Raw genomic sequence first — 18,000 nt, 5'->3', positions numbered from 1 at the left:
AAATGAAACGGCACAGAGATCTCAAGGGGGCTGAGGACTACCGAGCAGCTAGGGTAGCAAAGCCATTGAGGAACTGGAACACAAAGATGAGAGTTTTTAAATTAGGGCATTATCTGACTGGAGCAGATGTAGACCATGGACAATGGAGGTACTAGTTGAGGGACGTCTAGGATCAACAGGTCACTTTTAGATGAGGACAGAGGGGCCAGTTTTTACTGAAACTGAACACATGGCTGAAGGGATTTAGTATGTTTTAACTTTGGATTTTGCTGCTGCACAAAATTATCAATGGCCCAAGATACAGATATTGAAAACTGGATGTTTATTTTATACGCACACTATAAAGACGAAGCTACAAGCAGAAATTTCCTGACAAAATAAGTGGCGTGTTTATCATGAATTATGCAGCAAAGTACACAATTTACTTCAGGAACATTCTCACACAGACACTTAGGTAAAGGATATCTCTACCAAAACACAAGAGGCTCTAGACTTTATTTTTCATTCTTTCCAAATAAAAAAAAACAGAAGAGGTCCATTAGGCAGTTTACAGATCGGTAACATTTAATTACAAAAAATGGTCTCCATTTTAAAACAACAAAATAGTTTTCAATTCATTTTCTGGGGGTGTGGTCAGTGGAAGAGATGGGGGAAAAGTGAATAAACTTGCAGTTTTATTTCCTGGTGTGGGGCAAAATCACAAGGCCACCCTACACGGGCCTGCCTGGTGCAGCAACAGTACTATTTCCATTGCAGTCATCAGTAGAAGATCTTTTCTACTTTGTACCCATTGCGCATGCACAGACAGCAGTTTTCAGAAAGGTGGTTAGCAGCATAGACTCCCTTAATTCCTGGTGGTAACAGTCTCTGGGATTCGAATACAATGCAGTCAAGCCCATATCCACATTCAATAAAGAATGGAAACAAATAGGCAGGATCTTGTCCACACCAGAGGCAGAAGACAATTTACACCTATTTGTAAAGTAGGTGCAATACACTCAACCATTTAACAATGAAAGCAATGGAAGCACTGAACAGCACGGACCAGGAGCAAAGAATACAGACACCCTGGGATGTTACCATTTCCCTGCTGCCTTGTCTACAAGTGTGAGGAGATCATGATATTTACACAATGCCATCTAAGGCTCACCTTGTGGCATGCAGTAGTTGCCTTACAGTGAGCTCAGTAAATGCCGCTCTGAACAACTTCCTAACACACAACCTGTAGGTGAGTTACAAAGTCCGGAAAGGGAACTTTATGCCAACCGGAAGCTGCAGGAGTAATTTCCCCTGTAGGGACATAACAAATCCACAATGTTAAAAGACGACTTCCACTAGTCAAATAACTTGGTAACTGGATTTGACACAGTAAAAAGATGACTGTAGAATGTGGCTATTACAAAGGACAACTGGCTGATTTTCCAAAGGAGCACAGGACTGCAGGCTCATACTCTCACAGGACAGGCAAGCTTCCTGTGAATGACAGGAGAAGTCACACACACACACACACACACACTTCTAAATTAACAGTCCACATCTACACATCGCTCCTGACCATGCTCCTTTGATACACTATGCAGGTTATTTGAACTCATTCTGTAAAAGCAGATTGACTTGAACAGAGCAATGAGATAACAATTGTATTAATGATGCGGGCAGAGTATGGTCAGAAACAGAAGTGTTCATCATTAATAGACAGCATGATTTGGTGTCCGGTACATACAAAAAGTTACTCCCACTCTGTCTCAGAATACAGTGGATAGATTGAGAATCTTCTGACATCTAAACAAATGAATACACTGGCTCCTCAGAAGTTTCAAGACTCAACGCATTGGCTGCTACAATGGAAGATCAACCAGAACAAAATTTCCAGGGTTTTCCTCGGTCACCAGAGCCTACCAACAAATCTAAGTAATAATTCAGCTACCAGTTTAAACACAAAATTGACCAGGTCACGTGACTGACAGGATCACAAAGTGATTCACTTCCGCCCACTCTCCACTGCCAATGTTTCCATTTCACGCCTTACAACAACACAGGACACACTAGTTACAGGGGTGCCAGAAAGAATATAAAGCCTTTCAAGTCTTTGGAAAGTTGATAACTTCACTATTTCTGGCCGACAGATGGTGGTGCCTTCTCTGATGATTTGACAGCTTAAAGGCCCCTTACTCATATTTGTGATATGCCTGAACAAAAAAAATATTTTTAAAAAATCAAAAAACTTGCATAGCTAATGTTTCTAAGGCTTCTATCAATTAATATTTATCTCATATGGCAACTCGTGCTAGATAGGTGTCTTGGGATTTAAGGAAAATTAATAAAGACAAAGATAAATAACTATTTGAAGTTAGCTTCAGTGCAGATCAGAATGACGCACCAATAGATCAAACCATATTCTGGCTCCTTTGACCTTTCCGGTATATTGTTCAGAGTTGTTTTGAAGAACTGCAACAGATATATTTGTCCTGAGTGCTCACATTCAGAAAGTGGACTTAGGGTTTCGTAGATCCTGTTAAGGACTCTGGTTCTGTAATCTGGTTCAGAAAAGCGGAGGGATCATGAATAGGGCGATTGAAGAGGGAAGATTATTGTGGAAACAAACCAATTGGGGCAGAATTGGTGCATGGAATAATTTCCATATCGGTGCAATTCACTTCAGCTTTAATGGCAGTGTGCAAATGCTAAACTTTAGACGAGGAAGGTCAAGGTCAGCATCATAAGGCAGCATAAACAATGTTATTTTTAAATTTAAGTCAGCTTCCAGGCTGTGCACAATAGGCTTCACAGAACTGCACACTCACACAGCAAGCATGTAACTTGGCCAGCGTGAGGTTTCAGCTCATTATTTAGGACCAATCTGTTCAGATTATTATTTTTTTATGTTAATTCAGGTTATCTTGCTCAAAGGTCCTACATGCCCTGGAAGTGATTACCAACTGGTCAATACAAATTCTAGGGCTTCACCTCATTGTCCAAATATTCCCCTGATGGTCATCTTAGCAATAAATAGCAACTAAGGAATTGAGTGCCATTGGTGCACATGGTCTGTGCTGTACATTGTGAATTAATGTCTTGGGGGGGGGGGGAAAGAGAGAAAGGAAGGTGGGGAGAATTCTTTTGAATGAAAGATTTGTGACTAACAAGATGCTTTAATCAAAAACAAAAGTGGTTAAAATAGGGGTTCACTGAAGTGAGCCTTCCAATTCTGGGGTCACTCACTACAAAGGGGTATTGTGTATAGCCATTTATTCACTCTCGAATGGGCTACACAATGCCAACTACATCTGCGAATTCCCCCATAGCATCTCTCACTAACTTCTGAGAAATGGCCAACAGTGGCATCTGTACCCCAAGAACCAGTACTAAGATATGGCTGAAACTGGCAAGGTACAACTTCAGGTGAAAGTGTAATAAACAGTGATCTGTGATCAACTGCATTAGGTCACCTAGAGCCATTCATCCAAAGAATGAAAGATGCTTCACCACAGAAATCTACAGATAATATCTTAAATTTAAGATAAATTATTGGTTAATCAGTTCCCCCTCTAGGTCTTGAATTGGGCCAAGACTGATGGCAGATGATTCCAATGTGGCCAACTCTCATCTGCTGCATCTTGTTTTAACCCCTGGAGCCAGAATAATTTTGGTCTGACTACGTTGGTCCAAATGTCAGCTGAACTTTGGTCAGAATTATCATCCTGTTTCCTTTTCCCTCCAAAACATATGCACTTCAGTTATGCTTGTGATAATAAATACCCAAGTTCATAAATAAGTTAAAGATGTAATTTACTTCCAAGGAAAAAAAAGCAATAATAATGCTGGCTTTACATTTTAAACCAAACTTCAAACTGGAACTTCTAAAAATTGTCTGGTTTAATACTTCTGTATGTCAGGAACAGTCTGAACTTGACCTGAATGAAGCAATTCTCTACAGATATCCTGCTGAGTCACAGTTCATGTGTTCTTCCTGCTGTACGAGTTGACCACTATAATGTGATGGTAAAACAAAATATTCTGCATAAAACATCAACTGCAGCACTTTAACACAAGGTTCTTCCCCTTTTGTAGCCAAGGAAGAACTTTGCCAAACACTTAACAGCACCACACAAACCCAATCTGAGAAAAGAGCATTACCTAAAAGGTACTTGTGATTTTCAAATTTAACATTTCTGTGGGGACAAGAATCTGGTTCATGGTAACCCACAGAACTGAAATGAGATGTTTGTAATCAAACTCAGTGTCATTGCCCACATTTAGGGAACAGCAAAAGATTCCTCTACAGGCACTCGATTAAGGTGGTAGCAGACACTCAGAGACATGGTCCTCTCAGTTTAATTCCCCACCCTTCAAATCTTCTCCCCGTCCTGTTTCACACGAGTTTCATCCTTGACTGGCTCAGCACTGGGAACGGGCAGCAGGAAAGCTAATTTTTTTTTTCTCCAAGGAGTTGGAACAACTGCAAGAGATCATTTGGCCCTGTAGATTAGGCACAGAGCCTGTTAGATTCTGGTCTGCTTGGCTCAGTATCCCACTTCCTGATGCATTCCTCCGCTAAGCCCTTCAAGGGCTAGTCAGTTTTTCAAACAAATTCTGTCCTGTCAGAGCTTGCTGCCTCACCATTTCCCTAGTCAATAGAACTCTCATTCATGAGCTGAGGAAATAATTCTTCCAATCCTGCAGTACCATTCCAACTTAATACTGATGAGTCTCTCCCAAGCTTGCTGAAAATATCAAGCACTGCTTGCTCTGCACACAAGCTGTTATCAAAGCTTTTTCGAACCACAAAAGGGTCTACAAATGTGTTATCAGTCAAATTTACGTGACACTGCCCATTCAGACATATAGATGTGAAAGTCCCTTTTTTAAAAAAATACACATCCCCTTTAAACAACTTAGCATTGTTTTGCCTCTTTAAATAAATTCTCCCACAGGAAACAACTGCATGTCTCCATCCAAACCAGATTTTCTCAAATGCAGGCAAAAACTTCTTCCAGGCAAGAAACAAAAAAAAAATCCAGTGGAAAGTTTTATTTAAAAAGATGAAAAAACTTGGCCAATAATTTAAAAAAACTCTAAAAAGGCAACATTTACAATATGGTGGTCAACGGCCATAAAATTCGGGAGAGTGACACGTTTATTTACTTAATTATTTTTAAAAAGATTTGGATAACAGCCTTGTCCCTTATGGGTCGGTCACCCCAAGTTACTGCTTGTGACCTCGATGACATCGTCATCCGAGTTGCCAGTGGCGTCCAATCCCGGAGGCGGGTCCATCTGTGGAGCTGTGGTGCCAAGGAGCTCCTGAGCAGAGTAGCCGGAAGACGACGACGATGGCACAAAGACTCTGCCAGGTTGGTCCGTGCTGGCTGGCAAACTGTTGGTGAGTAGGGGGACTGGATATGGAGCAAACATGCGGGGCTCGTTCAGCGGAGACTGGGCGAAGGGGTGAGGGAGGCCGGGAAGCAGACCCCCGGGCACTGCCGAGGTTGGGCTGAGCATGAAGGGCACTGCGGCACCGGTCGCTGAGGTAGGGACGGCAGGGCCAGAGGTGCTAGCAGCAAGACGCGGGTCAGTAGTCATGGGGAACATCAGCCGCGTGTCCCCCAGGAAGCCGGGCAGAGTGTAGTAGGGATTCCCTGCGCCGTACAGGGGGTTCAAGAGAGTCGGGCAATTACCGGGCAAGCCAGGTATCTCAGGGCTCAGGCCAACAGATGAGAGGTTAAAGCCAGCGGGCAGAGAGTAGCCCTGCACCGACATCGAGTGCCTCTGCTTCCGCGCACGGTCCTCCAAGGAAGGAGAGGAAGACTTCCGCTTGCCACCCTTGATATCCATCCCAAAGGCGCCGGAGGTCCAGTCAGCGTAGCGGCTAGCCGATGGCATGTTCAAGGCCGCAGGGCGGCCTGAAGCAGGGCTGTTGACGCTCAGGAGCTGGTCCGAGGGCTGAGCCGGTCTCAGCTTGGAGTGATCACCCTGCGTGTTGGTGACGGTTGCGGGCCGGTCACCGGATTCCCTGGCGGCAGCTGCCTCGGCGTAGCGCTGGAGCTCGCTTATTATCTCTGGGCTGTCCGGGGAAAGAGGCCGTGCAATTTCTTCCGGGGAAAGGGCCTTCTGTGACTGATCTGGGGAGGTGGAGCTGTGACCTTTGTGGCCGGTTACATTAAGGGCTACTCCCTGCGAGCCTGGAAAGGATCAATCAAAAAATAAATAGAACTGGTTGAAATGACTGAGATTCAAAGACTGCCTCTCACTGGCTTTAGCTGCCAAGACACCTTCCCCTTTAGACTGCACCAGGTCTGAATATTCTTTGTGGGCTGTTCCTGTGCTGTACTGTTCTGAGCTACAATGTTGTGCCAAACTAATTAAGCTAATGACACGCAAGTAAACTAATCCTTTGAACATGGTCCATGTTCATTTTCATCTCTCCATTTTCTGCATATTCATGTGCCTATCTAAGAGCCCCTTAAACACCTCTATCGTATCCCAGCACCCCTGGGAGCACATTCCAGGCACCCACCACTCTCTATGTAAAAAAAAATTGCCTCACACATCTCCTTTGAACTTTCCCCCTCTCACCTTAAATGTATAAGACATTTCAACCCTAGGAAAAAGACATCAGCTGTCTACTCTATCTATGCCTCTCAATTTTATAAATTTCCATCAGGTCTCCCCCTCAGCCTCTGTTGCTCCAGAGAAAACAATTCCAGTTTGTTCAACTTCTCCTTAAAGCACATGCCCTCTAATCTGGGCACATCCTGGTAACCCTCTTCTGCACCCTCATTCCTCAGTAATCTATTTGTTCCGTCTCTACCCATCTTTATCCACCCTCCACCTCATCACTCACCTCAGCCTCCCATCTCTTAACAATTCCAATGCATTGAATTAAGTCTCACTTACAAATTCCTCCATAGTCTTGTTCCATATTACCAATCGTCTCATTTGTGCTCTGTTACCAACAAACCATCAGCTACCACAATGTTTTGTGGGAACTTGCTGTGTAGAAGATAGTTCATTACAACAGCAATTGCACTTTAATAATACTTAACTGACTGAAATGTAGCTCGGAATGTTGAGTGCAGCTTTTTTTTTGTACAAAATGGAACAAAACCTCCATGTTCCCCTACATTCAAAAGTCTAAAATCTACCTTTGCAACCACATAAAGTGCCTTCAATTAAGATAATGTTTCATTTTAATTGTCTGCCAGACAATGCAACGATGGTCTGTGCCCCTCTGAACTGATTGTAACACCACCCCCAACATTATTTCTTGACACTGAATTTAAATCTCCTGCTCTCCTCCCTTCCCAGCCCTGAAAAATGGAACTGACCTCAAGGTTCCTGTCTTCTTAAATCCTACTTGGATTCAGAACCAGAGCTTATCAACCTATCCTTTACGATGCAATTCAGCTATTCTTCCTAATTTTGATGGCAATGAGCAAACTCAAAACTTGAGCCACATTGCTCTGCAAAATGGTTGAATTAGAAACAATGTTGTACAGATAAAAAGCAACAAAGATGCTGGAGGAACTCAGCAGATCAGGCAGCATCCATGGAGGGAAATGGACAGTCGACCTCTTGGGTCGCGACCCTCATCTGGACTGTCCATTTCCCTCCACAGATGCTGCCAGACCTGCTGAGTTCCTCCAGCATCTTGTTTCAAATTCCAGCACCCGCAGTCTCTTCTATCCCCATCGCATAGATCAAGCCTCACTAAAAGAAAATCCACACATTTGTCCCCACAGTGCAGAGGTCTTAACCTTATTGTGGCCCCAGGTATGTCACCATTTTCTGGCTAGGTGAGCTGTGCATGCATCCTTTCACTTCTCTGCTTGATGAGCTATTGGGTGGTTTACTAAGTTGGATCCAGAGATTCTCACCTGATGCCACTGCATGATTTCCCTCAGCCACTTTAGGTTTATTGCCCATGCGTACAGCAAAAATCCTTCCATCACATGTGCGAATGTACATCCCTAAGAGAAAGAAAGGCACTGAGGTATTTTAACAAGCAAACAAAAAATGTATCAAAATTACTTCAGCACATCTTCAAGTTCGTGGAAACTTTTGTTTTGCTTCTGTGAAGAGAAGCAAAATCAAGGACTACATTGATACGACTCATTACATGGCTCTAAAGTTGCACCTCCAGTCTTTCCTGGTCTCAACTATACTCCTTCTCCACTTGCATCTGGATTCCCTTCATTGTGTATAATTGTGGATCACAAGTAACACTCACCAGATTCAGAAGGTTGTAAAACTTCAAGTCCACAAATCCAGGCTGACACTCTCGTACAGTTAACAGGAAGCACTGTCTACTGGAGATGCTGTCTTTGGGATGTGAAGTTAAGGACTGCCCATCCTTCAGGACATATTAAAAGCCCATTCATTATTTTTAAAAAATAGTAGAATTCTCACACCTGAAAATTATCTGGTTCCCATCACATTACTGTGGGATCTTTCTGTGTGTAGAAACAGTCAGATGTCCCTCATTTCAACAGTAATATCTCACAATGACCAATTCTGTACTGTTACCTTGAGCTCTAAAGAAATGCAAGGAGTGGTAACTGGAAAGAAACATCACCCCAGCCTCCATACTTTAGGTGAAGGGATCCTATCTGGTCCCAGTGTTCCTTTACTTTTTACTTAAAACCATGAATTCAATGTACAGCAATCTGCAGTGCAGTAATGCTTCCAGATGATGTCCTAGCAAGCTGATGGTTTAGATTACAGTGTCAACCAAAAAAAAATGACATGCATTTAAAGGTTCACAGTACGGACACTTCTGAGAAACTGATGAAACTAATAAAACAAAGATGGTATCACTAATTCATTGGGAAGCCTTTGAGCAGATTGTGTACAAGGACTCAGTGTTTTGCCTCAAATGCAAGTGGTTGGGCAGGGCAAGCCTACTAACTTGCAGCAGTGGACTGAGGGACAGGCAGGTGGCAGAGAGAGACACACCATGATGCTTCAGGTCAACACTGGTGTATTAATGTAAAAGGACACCCAATAGAACAAAATGCATGCAGGACCAATAGAAAAAAATATATACATTCAATAATTGCGGCCTTTGAGTTTCAAAGAATGGACAAAATCTTGCAACTATATTGCATCTCAGGATGTTCCAATTTACTTTATGTCAACAGTGCTATAATGTAAGAAACAAGCAGACTTGCACACAGCAAACTCCACAGACAATATGACAAAGACCAAATAATCTACTTTAGTGGCTAACTAGGGGACACATAATAATAGGGCACTGGAGATAATGTCACTGCTCTTTGAAATTGCATTATGGGATCTTTTATGTCACCTCATTTAAGGATGCTGCCTCTGTTTAATGTCTCATGTGACCTGGCACAGTGATACACTCCTACAGTGGCACATTGTCGTCTTTGGATAATACTCTAACCTGCAACTTCGTGCCTGAGAAGCTTGACTGTAAGGGAACACGAGGAGAAAAGTTAGGGCTAGAAATTTCAGCAACAAATTACTTCCACAGTGAGAAGAACTACCTTTGGTTCCCTGATAACATGGATGCTTTCCCCAGCATTGATTCTTGCTTGGGACATCAGTTGATGTATTGTTCCAGGAATAATGATATCTGTAAAGGGAAGGAAGAAGAAAAAATCACCAAAATAGAATTCATAGAAAGTTCATGATACAGGTGTGTCCATTTGTACCACTGCATCTGCATCGGTTTGGAATAGGGCTACCTAATCCCACCTTCCAGCATTAGGTCCATCCCCTATGGGTCACAACTTTTCATGTATGTATTCAAGCACTGTTTAAATCTGCTGATGGTTACTGCTATCCATCTGTCAGTCCCTACCACCCTCTGGGTGGAAAAATAAACCTTCTCCCCTCCACTACCAATTATAGTAAACTTTCATTTATCCAGTATTATGCATCTGTAATTCTCATGCATCCAGCAGAAATTTCCAAGAATGTTAAACAATTTCAATTTTTTTTCAAAATGCAGGTGTGAAAATACATTTTTACATTTATATACAAGAACAGTGCAGTTATAGTTGATTAGCAGCACCGTCCTCTGAATATCTAGCACTTCATGTGATGGTGAGTGCAGACATTAGTATTTGCTGTATTTTATATTTAATACTGCTTAACCTTAAAATATAGAATTGCAGTGTAAAACATTGTTATTTAAATTGGCAAGGAGATGACATATAGTTTGGCAATTTATTTAAAGGTTTATGGATAGAATACCAGTGCAAGATGTTTTATGAGCAATTCTCATGCAATCAGCACACCCCGTTCCCCATGGCCACCAGATTGCTGTGTGTATACTGTAATTTAGATCTATTCCCCTTGTTTCTGACCCTGCTAAAGGAACAGGTCCATCCTATTTACTCTATTTAGTTGTACTTCAATTATGTACAACTCAATTAGCCTTTTCTTTTTCAACTGAAGACAACCCCAGCCTATCCAAGCTATCCTCACAGCTACAATTTTCTAATTCTGGCAACATCTTCGTAGGTCTCCTCTGAATCCTCCCCAGTACAATCACATGAATAGAACTGTGTGCCATACTCAAGCTGTGGCCGATCTGCCTGCTGTGTTCAGTTTTCAGTATAATTTCCTTGTCACCAAAGTTAAGTTAACTGATTTGTAATTGTTGGTTAATCTCTTCCTCCTTCTTCAAACAACAGTTAGCAGTCTTTGAATCACCTTGCACAACTCTTGCAGCCAGAGAGGATTGAAAAATTGTAGTCAAAGTCTATGATATTTTCCTTGAATTTTTTTAAAATTAACCAGAGATATAATTCATCTGGACTGGTAATTTATCCATTTTCAAAAATGATAAACCCCATAATAGTTCCTCATTACATGTTTCTCCCAACCAGTATTTCACATTTACCTTAAGCATAACATTGACATCATCCTCTACTTTGTGAAAGTTGCAAAATAGTCACTGAAAGCCTTCTTTCACATCCTCCACCTCCATACACAGTCACCTTTCTGGTCCCTAACAGGCCCATTTGATATCCTGTTTATTGTAAGAACATTGCTTAATTTTCAACTCTGCCAATATTTCGTAAAACTCCCTCTTTGCTTTGCTAATCTTAATGGGGGGGGGGGGGCATATGTTCTCACACCAATGAGGCATTGCCTTGGTCCTCCTGCTAATTTTGGGGAGTGGGCCAGATCAGTAATTGAGGGTTTGTCAGAGAGCCTCTATTCTCCATCAGGAAGAGTGATAGTCACAATCCCCCACAGTAAACATCTACAGTAGAAGAAATAGCCAGGATAACACTCCACCATGTTGGGAATATTGACAGGAACAAACTCCTAGTAGACAGTCTGGTGGTAATAATGTAAAGAAAAGTCTCCCCCTCCTCTCTACACCAACTGTTAAAATGTTAATGGGAAGAACTCACCCAACACATCCCAAAGCATTTTACAGCCAATTAAATACTATTGAAGTGCACTTGCAGTTTTAATGTGGGAAATGCAGTCGTCAATTTATGCACAACAAGGTCCCCCAAAGAGATCAAGCAAATGGCTTTGAACGAAGAATAAATATTCGCTAGGACAAAGACAATAACTTCCCTAACCTTCCTCAAAATAGCTATGGGATCTTTTACATCACATGAATGAATAGACAAGGCCCCAACTTAGAAATCTCATTTAAAAGATTAGAGCCCCTAATATTGCAGAACTCTCTTACTGCATGGGAGCATCCGCCTAGCCTGTGCACAAGTTTCTGGGACTTGAAACTTGTTCTTTCAAGTCCAACCAACCGATCCATGGCTGACACCTATTGGTTGGCCAGTAGTGCTGGGAAGGACTTCTCCCCCACATCCCACCTATTCTCAGAATATTGCTTTAGAAGAATGGTTATCACATTCCTACAGTTCAGAATGCCCACCTGTGGTAGTGACAATTTTCCTGCACCACAACACCAGCCCGTTGGAGGTGACTGACAGAAAACACAGGACCAAATCCCGAACTAGGAATTCCCATTCCACTTGGAACCTGCCGAGGCATCATGGGAATTGGTGTTGACTGTACAGGTCGAACGCTAGCCACTGGCTTCTCATCCAGCCCTTAATTGGGCCTCTCCTGCAAGAAAGAACCGTAACATCAAAAAATGCAAAGCAAAATCTCTACAGGTTCAAACAGGCTTCTGCTCAAGTAGCTTTGGGGGTTCATTTTAAATTGATTTTTCAAACTGCAAGGAATATTCACCATTCAGGTGACATGCCAAATAGGGGTTAATAATACGCGGGGGTGTCAGTAAAATGAAAATTCCATATTTATAACATCCTCATGTGCCAACTCCATTCAGAGCTGGTGCAATGGAAGGGAGGGTGAAGGAGAGCTGCTTTCAACAGACAATTGGGAGCAGGAAGAGTCTAAATCATAATCAAAGTACACGTATATTCTGCCAAGATTAACGCCCATAAAATGACATTGCAAAGAGATTGCACCAACTATATTTTGTAAGTACCTCACGACTGAAACGCTCAACTTTGCTTAGCATTGTTCGAGATAACACATCAATGCACATTCACCCAAGCAAATGGGCTGTAGCATGACCTCAGTACAGTAGCTACAGTATTTAGCATTTCTTCTGCACATACCAATGCCGCTGGCTAAAGATGGGGATGTTGGTAAGGCTCTGGTCACTGGCTGGGTAATACTGGGCATAGGACGGTCTGGTGTATGGGACTGATGCTCGCTTCTCATCCTCGTAACTCTTCTTCGCAGCCTTCTTCTCCGCCTTGGTCAAGCTTGTACTCTTTGCGGTCCATTAGCAGGGACTCGTGCTGGAAAGGAGGCTAAGGGAAGAGGCACCAGTAAATTTTGCAAGGATCAGAGAATAAATGCCAATCAGCTTAGGGGTCAATGCACCATCAGTTGTGGTGCTGAGCCTCAGAGTAGTGTGACCCCAGGTTTAAACAGAGTGAAAACCATCATAAAAGCATGCCAAAATTAGGTCTACATCTACTCATTCATAGGAAAACAAGTGGCTCATTCAGCCCCTTGAGTTGACCAGATAAGAAAGCACACCAAAGCCTCTACTTCCTCAGAAGGCTAAGGAAATTCACTATGTTCCCTATGACTCTCACCAATTTTTACAGTTGCACCATAGAAAGCATCCTATCTGGATGCATCACAGCTTGGTATGGCAACTGCTCTGCCCAAGACCACAAGAAATTGTTAGGAGTTGTGGACACAAACCAGCCTCCCATCATTGACACTTCCTACACTCCCCGCTTCCTTGGGAAAGCAGCCAGCGTAATCAAGGACCCCTCCCACTCCAGTCATCTCTCTACTTCCCTCTCCCATCGGGCAGAAGATACAAAAGCTTGAGAGCACGTACCACCAGGTTCAAGGACAGCTTCTATCCTGTTATCAGACTCTTGAATGGACCTCTCACACGCTAAAAAATGAACTCTTGATCTCCCAATCTACCTCACGATGACCCTTACCTGCACTCTCTTTGTAACTGTAACACTATATTCTGCATTCATTTTTCCTTTTTACTACCTCTATGTACTTTCATATGGAATGATTTGTCTTGATGGTACACAAAAAGCTTTTCACTGTACCTTAGTGCATGTGACAATAACAATAAACCAATTCTAATCAACCTACTCTACACCTCCTTGGCTCAGCAAAGCGACCAACTTCTCTTGCACAATTAGTGAACCTCTACTACATGACTCAGTTACAATGCGCATTCACCTAAAAAGCCATTAGCTAGAATTACACAGGAAACATGAAGGTGAACTTGGGACTCCTAAACTGGTTGAGGTTTATATTCTGAAACTTAAAACTCATACCTTGGTGACAAGATGTTTATGTTTGGCGCATGCTCTGTGTATCACTTCATCACATAATATATCTGTCTCGAAGTTTGTTTCTGCTGAAACAGGCTCCTCCTCCACAAAATGCAGGAGGGATTCCACTTCCTTCCGGGTGAAATTTAAGCATTGGGTTTAGATCATCAATAACACGGTCTAGGAGGTAAAGAACAAACAATCATCGTTTAGTTAACCTTATTTTTTTGCTGGTTATATATTAGTGGAGTAACTGAGGCAACAGCCTGTGTACAGACTGCTCTGCGAACAATTACATTCACGACTAATCCTAAAATCTACACAACAGAGGTAATAGAAAGAAAAACTTCCATTAACACTCTTTCACATCAGGGTGTAGCTAACAATTTACAACTACCTTTGAAAAAGTGATGTTGTTGATAAAGCAAATTAAGGCAATTTGCAGCAAGTTTCCACAAATAAGTAACTAGATCAACTGCCCTTGCATGTTGGAATTGTACAGCAGGCAAACATGCCCTTCGGCCCTTCAAGTCCACACTGACAATCAAGCATCCATTTACTCTAACCCTACATAAGTGCCAATTTATCCTCTCCACATTCCCATCATCTTCCCCCAGATTCCACCACACATCTACACACTAAGGGCAATTTCCAGCAGTCAATTAACCTACTGAACCGCATGTCTATGGGATGTAGAAAGAAAACTGGAGCACCCAGAGGAAACCCATGTGGTCACAGGGAGAAACATTGCGAACTTCATACAGACAGCACCCTGAGGTCAGAATTGAACCCAAAGTCTCGGGCACTGTGAGGCAGCAGCTCTTCCAGTTGTGCCACTCTATGTTGATAGCAATTGAAAACTAAACTTTGGTTAAGACACCAAAAGAACATCCCAGTCTTCGAATAATGCTGAGAGATATTTTATATCCAGCTTAGGGGATGGATGGAGCCTTGGTTTAATGTTTCAAACTAAGCAACTTTGACAATTCTGGGAGGTAAATGACTATTAAAAGCAACAGAGTGATCACAGATCATCTGTGACACCACAATACAATTCATTTCCTCCCATCTGTTCCCTGCTTTATTGTAAATCGATATGGCTAGCTTGGAATCTCAATCAGAAAGGTTGAGGGACCAGTCACACTGCCACAGGGCAGGTAGGGCATGAGCTTGATGCTGCCGTTGGACACGTTAAACAGAAGTGTTCTGTTCCCCAGCACTAAATTCCTCAACTTGAGGAATGAAAAGTTCCATTAAAGCCCAGTGGCAGAATAAAAAAAACACTGGATTTGATCAGAGTTCTGAATCTGTGAACCACAGTACTGTGTCATGACACATGTCCTCCTGCCCCATGGTACCACGCCTTGGAGCATAATCAGCTGGTGCTCATGAGAGCACACCCATTTTAAATTCTAATGGACATTAATTTCAGTTGACTCAATAGCAATGAGGATGCTGGAAGCCTGCAATAAAAACAAACATCAGATTTGGCAGCACTCATAACAGAATGGCAAAAATAACACTTCATGCCCTCTATCAAAATAACATTGATTTTTCAAAGCCAGCACTGCAACCTAGCACCCTTACCAGACATGCCCTGCTTGGAGATCTGCCGGTCATAGATCTTCTTCTCAAGTGTGTAGTCAGACACCAGCCGGTAAATGTAACAAGGCTTCTTTTGACCGTAGCGGTACACGCGACACACGGCCTGAGCATCATGACAGGGGTTCCAGGATGCGTCAAACACTACCACCGATTGGCTCCCACCAGGTTGATTCCCAGGCACCCAGCTCTGTGAAGAAATTAACAGAATTGGTCAAAGACCACGGCCAAACTCAGGACAATTACTGAATTGTGTCAATTAAGGCAGGAACTGAAAGTTGGGAAGAACTGGACAGATAAATTCAATTGCAGTTCGGCGACTCAAGTTTGAGTTAAAAACTCAGACTGGAGGAATTCCGCAGTGCTTATACTTACAGATCACCATGTGTGACACTGTTAAGTTCATAGTGCACAGCTAAAACAACAGGTTTCTCCAAGGTTTCCCCATGTTATATTTCACATCTTCCTATGATATAGGAGGCCATTCGGCTCACTGAGCCTGTGCCAGCTCTCAGAGCAATCCCATCCTCCCCACTATCGCCCTGTAACCTATTCCTCTGAGTCTAATAATTTCCCTCTCGTCCATCTGCACTCAAGGTAGTTAACAGGAGCAGTTACTGTAACAGACCTTGGGATGCCAGGAGGAAACCAGATCTTACAGGAGGAAACCACATCACAGGAATACATGCAGAACTCCACACATACAGCGGAGGTCCAGATCAAACCTAGGTCATTGTAGCTGTGACACAGGTGCACTACCTGTAGTACCACCTTACTACCTATGACACAATGACTCCCAAGACTCTATAACAGCCTCAAGGAGTCTGTAGTACTGGATTAAAGGGCATGTGCCTGCAGGGCATCACAAAGGATTTGGCTCAGCTAAAAGCTTTTCATTCTTTAAAACAAGATGTACAATGCATACATTGGCCACTTTGAAGACATCAAGTTGGACTCAGTGGCCAACAGTGGCCTGAAGTCTATTCAGGAAAAGCACCTATACATTCTGTCAGTTGCACAACGTGTGGATGCCTAAGCTGACAGGAGAAGAAACCAGAAGTGTGGCAATTAGGGTATGAACATTGTTCCTTAGAGACAGAAGCCTCTTGCCAGGAGCCAGAAGCACATGGAACCTGGGATGTGATGCATTCCTGCTCAAGGCTTTACACATTTGGCTGAGCTTCTGTAGTTGAGGTTTGCTATTTTAATTGATAATCTCAACAGCAATTTGTAGTAGTGCTTCTAAAAATCAATCTGTGTGCTGAAGTTGTGGTTCAATCACTCCTTTAATCAAAGTATCTGAGAATTCACAACTGTTTGCATGCTTGTCTCAATAGCAATCCATGATAGCTACTAATAGAACTGATAAGTTGTCTGCTTATAATCTATAAACACGAGGCAAACTGTGGACTCGTTGCTGCTCTAATCAAAGGGAGTAACTTGTGGCTTTTTAAACTTTAACCTTGGTACTATCACCATCAACTGCATTAAACACAGTAATAAAGACTAGTGTTGCTGTGTATTCATATTTTTCCATCTCATGGTGACAAGATAACATGCAAAATTCAGACACAGATACACTTTTAATTTGACTGTCGGTTTCAAAGCAACCAAACCCAGTGCTGCTACAAAACTTGCAACAGCGAGGCAAAAGATGAATGCAACAGAGCTCTGCCATTAACATGCAACATAACTAATTGAATTTAATTTTCTTTGCACTGGGAGAACAGATACACCAGTGTTTAATTTGTGAATAATACTAAACAACCATCTCCGGCAAATCCCGCCCCCCAATCCAAAATCACAGAGGCATTTATATATTTCATGCTTCATAATTAAAGATTGATAATGGTAATTTTATGAGCAAAAGATAAAGACAGCTCAATATTGAAGTGATCATAAATTTCACAATAACTTGATAATACCATTGAAAAATTAATGAAAATGGAGAGCAGAAGAAACTGGAAACCAAAGCCAAATTACAACTTGAACAGTTGCAGCGCAATGATTTACTGCAGGATAATGATTTTCCTGTGTAGCCTGAAGTGACCTATTTATTCACACCCACATGTGTGGAATAAGGAATTAAAAGAACCATCATTTAGTAAAGAGAGCCACAAAGTCAGACAATATCTTCAAATCTTTAGCCGATTTCATAACTGCAGCAGAAACAAATTGGGCAATTGGTATTGGGATTTGTACAGATAGGCTGCAGCGACATCCAGACAGCACATTATGCAAAAATTAAAAGCTACTGACTGGACTTAGTACTTTTGGAGGCATTGCATTTCTATTGAGGCACAGAGTCTGATACAGACTTGCTGCAAAAGGAGTCAAATTGTCAGTGTTCTCCAATGGTGGTGGCACAAGTTTACTTTTACTACATCCAGAGCCACAAATTCCAGTGAAATTCACAAACCATGTAAGAACCCACATGGGAAACACTGACAAGCATGTGGTAATTCAACAGGGATATCACTGTGGAGCTGGGTGCTGCTCATGCATTTGTTCATGCACACATACCAAGAAGTTGCAAAGGAGGGAGCAAATGGCTGTACTTTCTTATCTCTACCACTACAGCATGTGTGGTTCAAAC

At 42.3% G+C, this 18,000-nt stretch overlaps 1 protein-coding gene across 1 annotated transcript in view; it reads right to left on the bottom strand.

Moving 5' to 3' along the window:
• Positions 1–326: 326 nt before the first annotated feature.
• Positions 327–18,000, bottom strand: part of rad54l2 (RAD54 like 2) — a 114,502-nt gene continuing 96,828 nt past the window's right edge. Inside the window, 11 exon segments of the mRNA XM_052017854.1 lie at positions 327–6,182; positions 7,878–7,972; positions 9,511–9,598; positions 11,885–11,903; positions 11,905–12,075; positions 12,596–12,748; positions 12,750–12,797; positions 13,806–13,952; positions 13,954–13,982; positions 15,390–15,554; positions 15,557–15,594. Of these exon segments, the coding sequence (XP_051873814.1) occupies positions 5,197–6,182; positions 7,878–7,972; positions 9,511–9,598; positions 11,885–11,903; positions 11,905–12,075; positions 12,596–12,748; positions 12,750–12,797; positions 13,806–13,952; positions 13,954–13,982; positions 15,390–15,554; positions 15,557–15,594 (1,939 nt within the window). The 3' untranslated portion in view covers positions 327–5,196.

The sequence above is a fragment of the Pristis pectinata genome, chromosome 6 (assembly GCF_009764475.1).
Source record: "Pristis pectinata isolate sPriPec2 chromosome 6, sPriPec2.1.pri, whole genome shotgun sequence".
Taxonomy (NCBI): domain Eukaryota; kingdom Metazoa; phylum Chordata; class Chondrichthyes; order Rhinopristiformes; family Pristidae; genus Pristis; species Pristis pectinata.
Note: the sequence above shows the minus strand (reverse complement) of the source record. Positions and strands in the feature narration are given on the sequence as shown.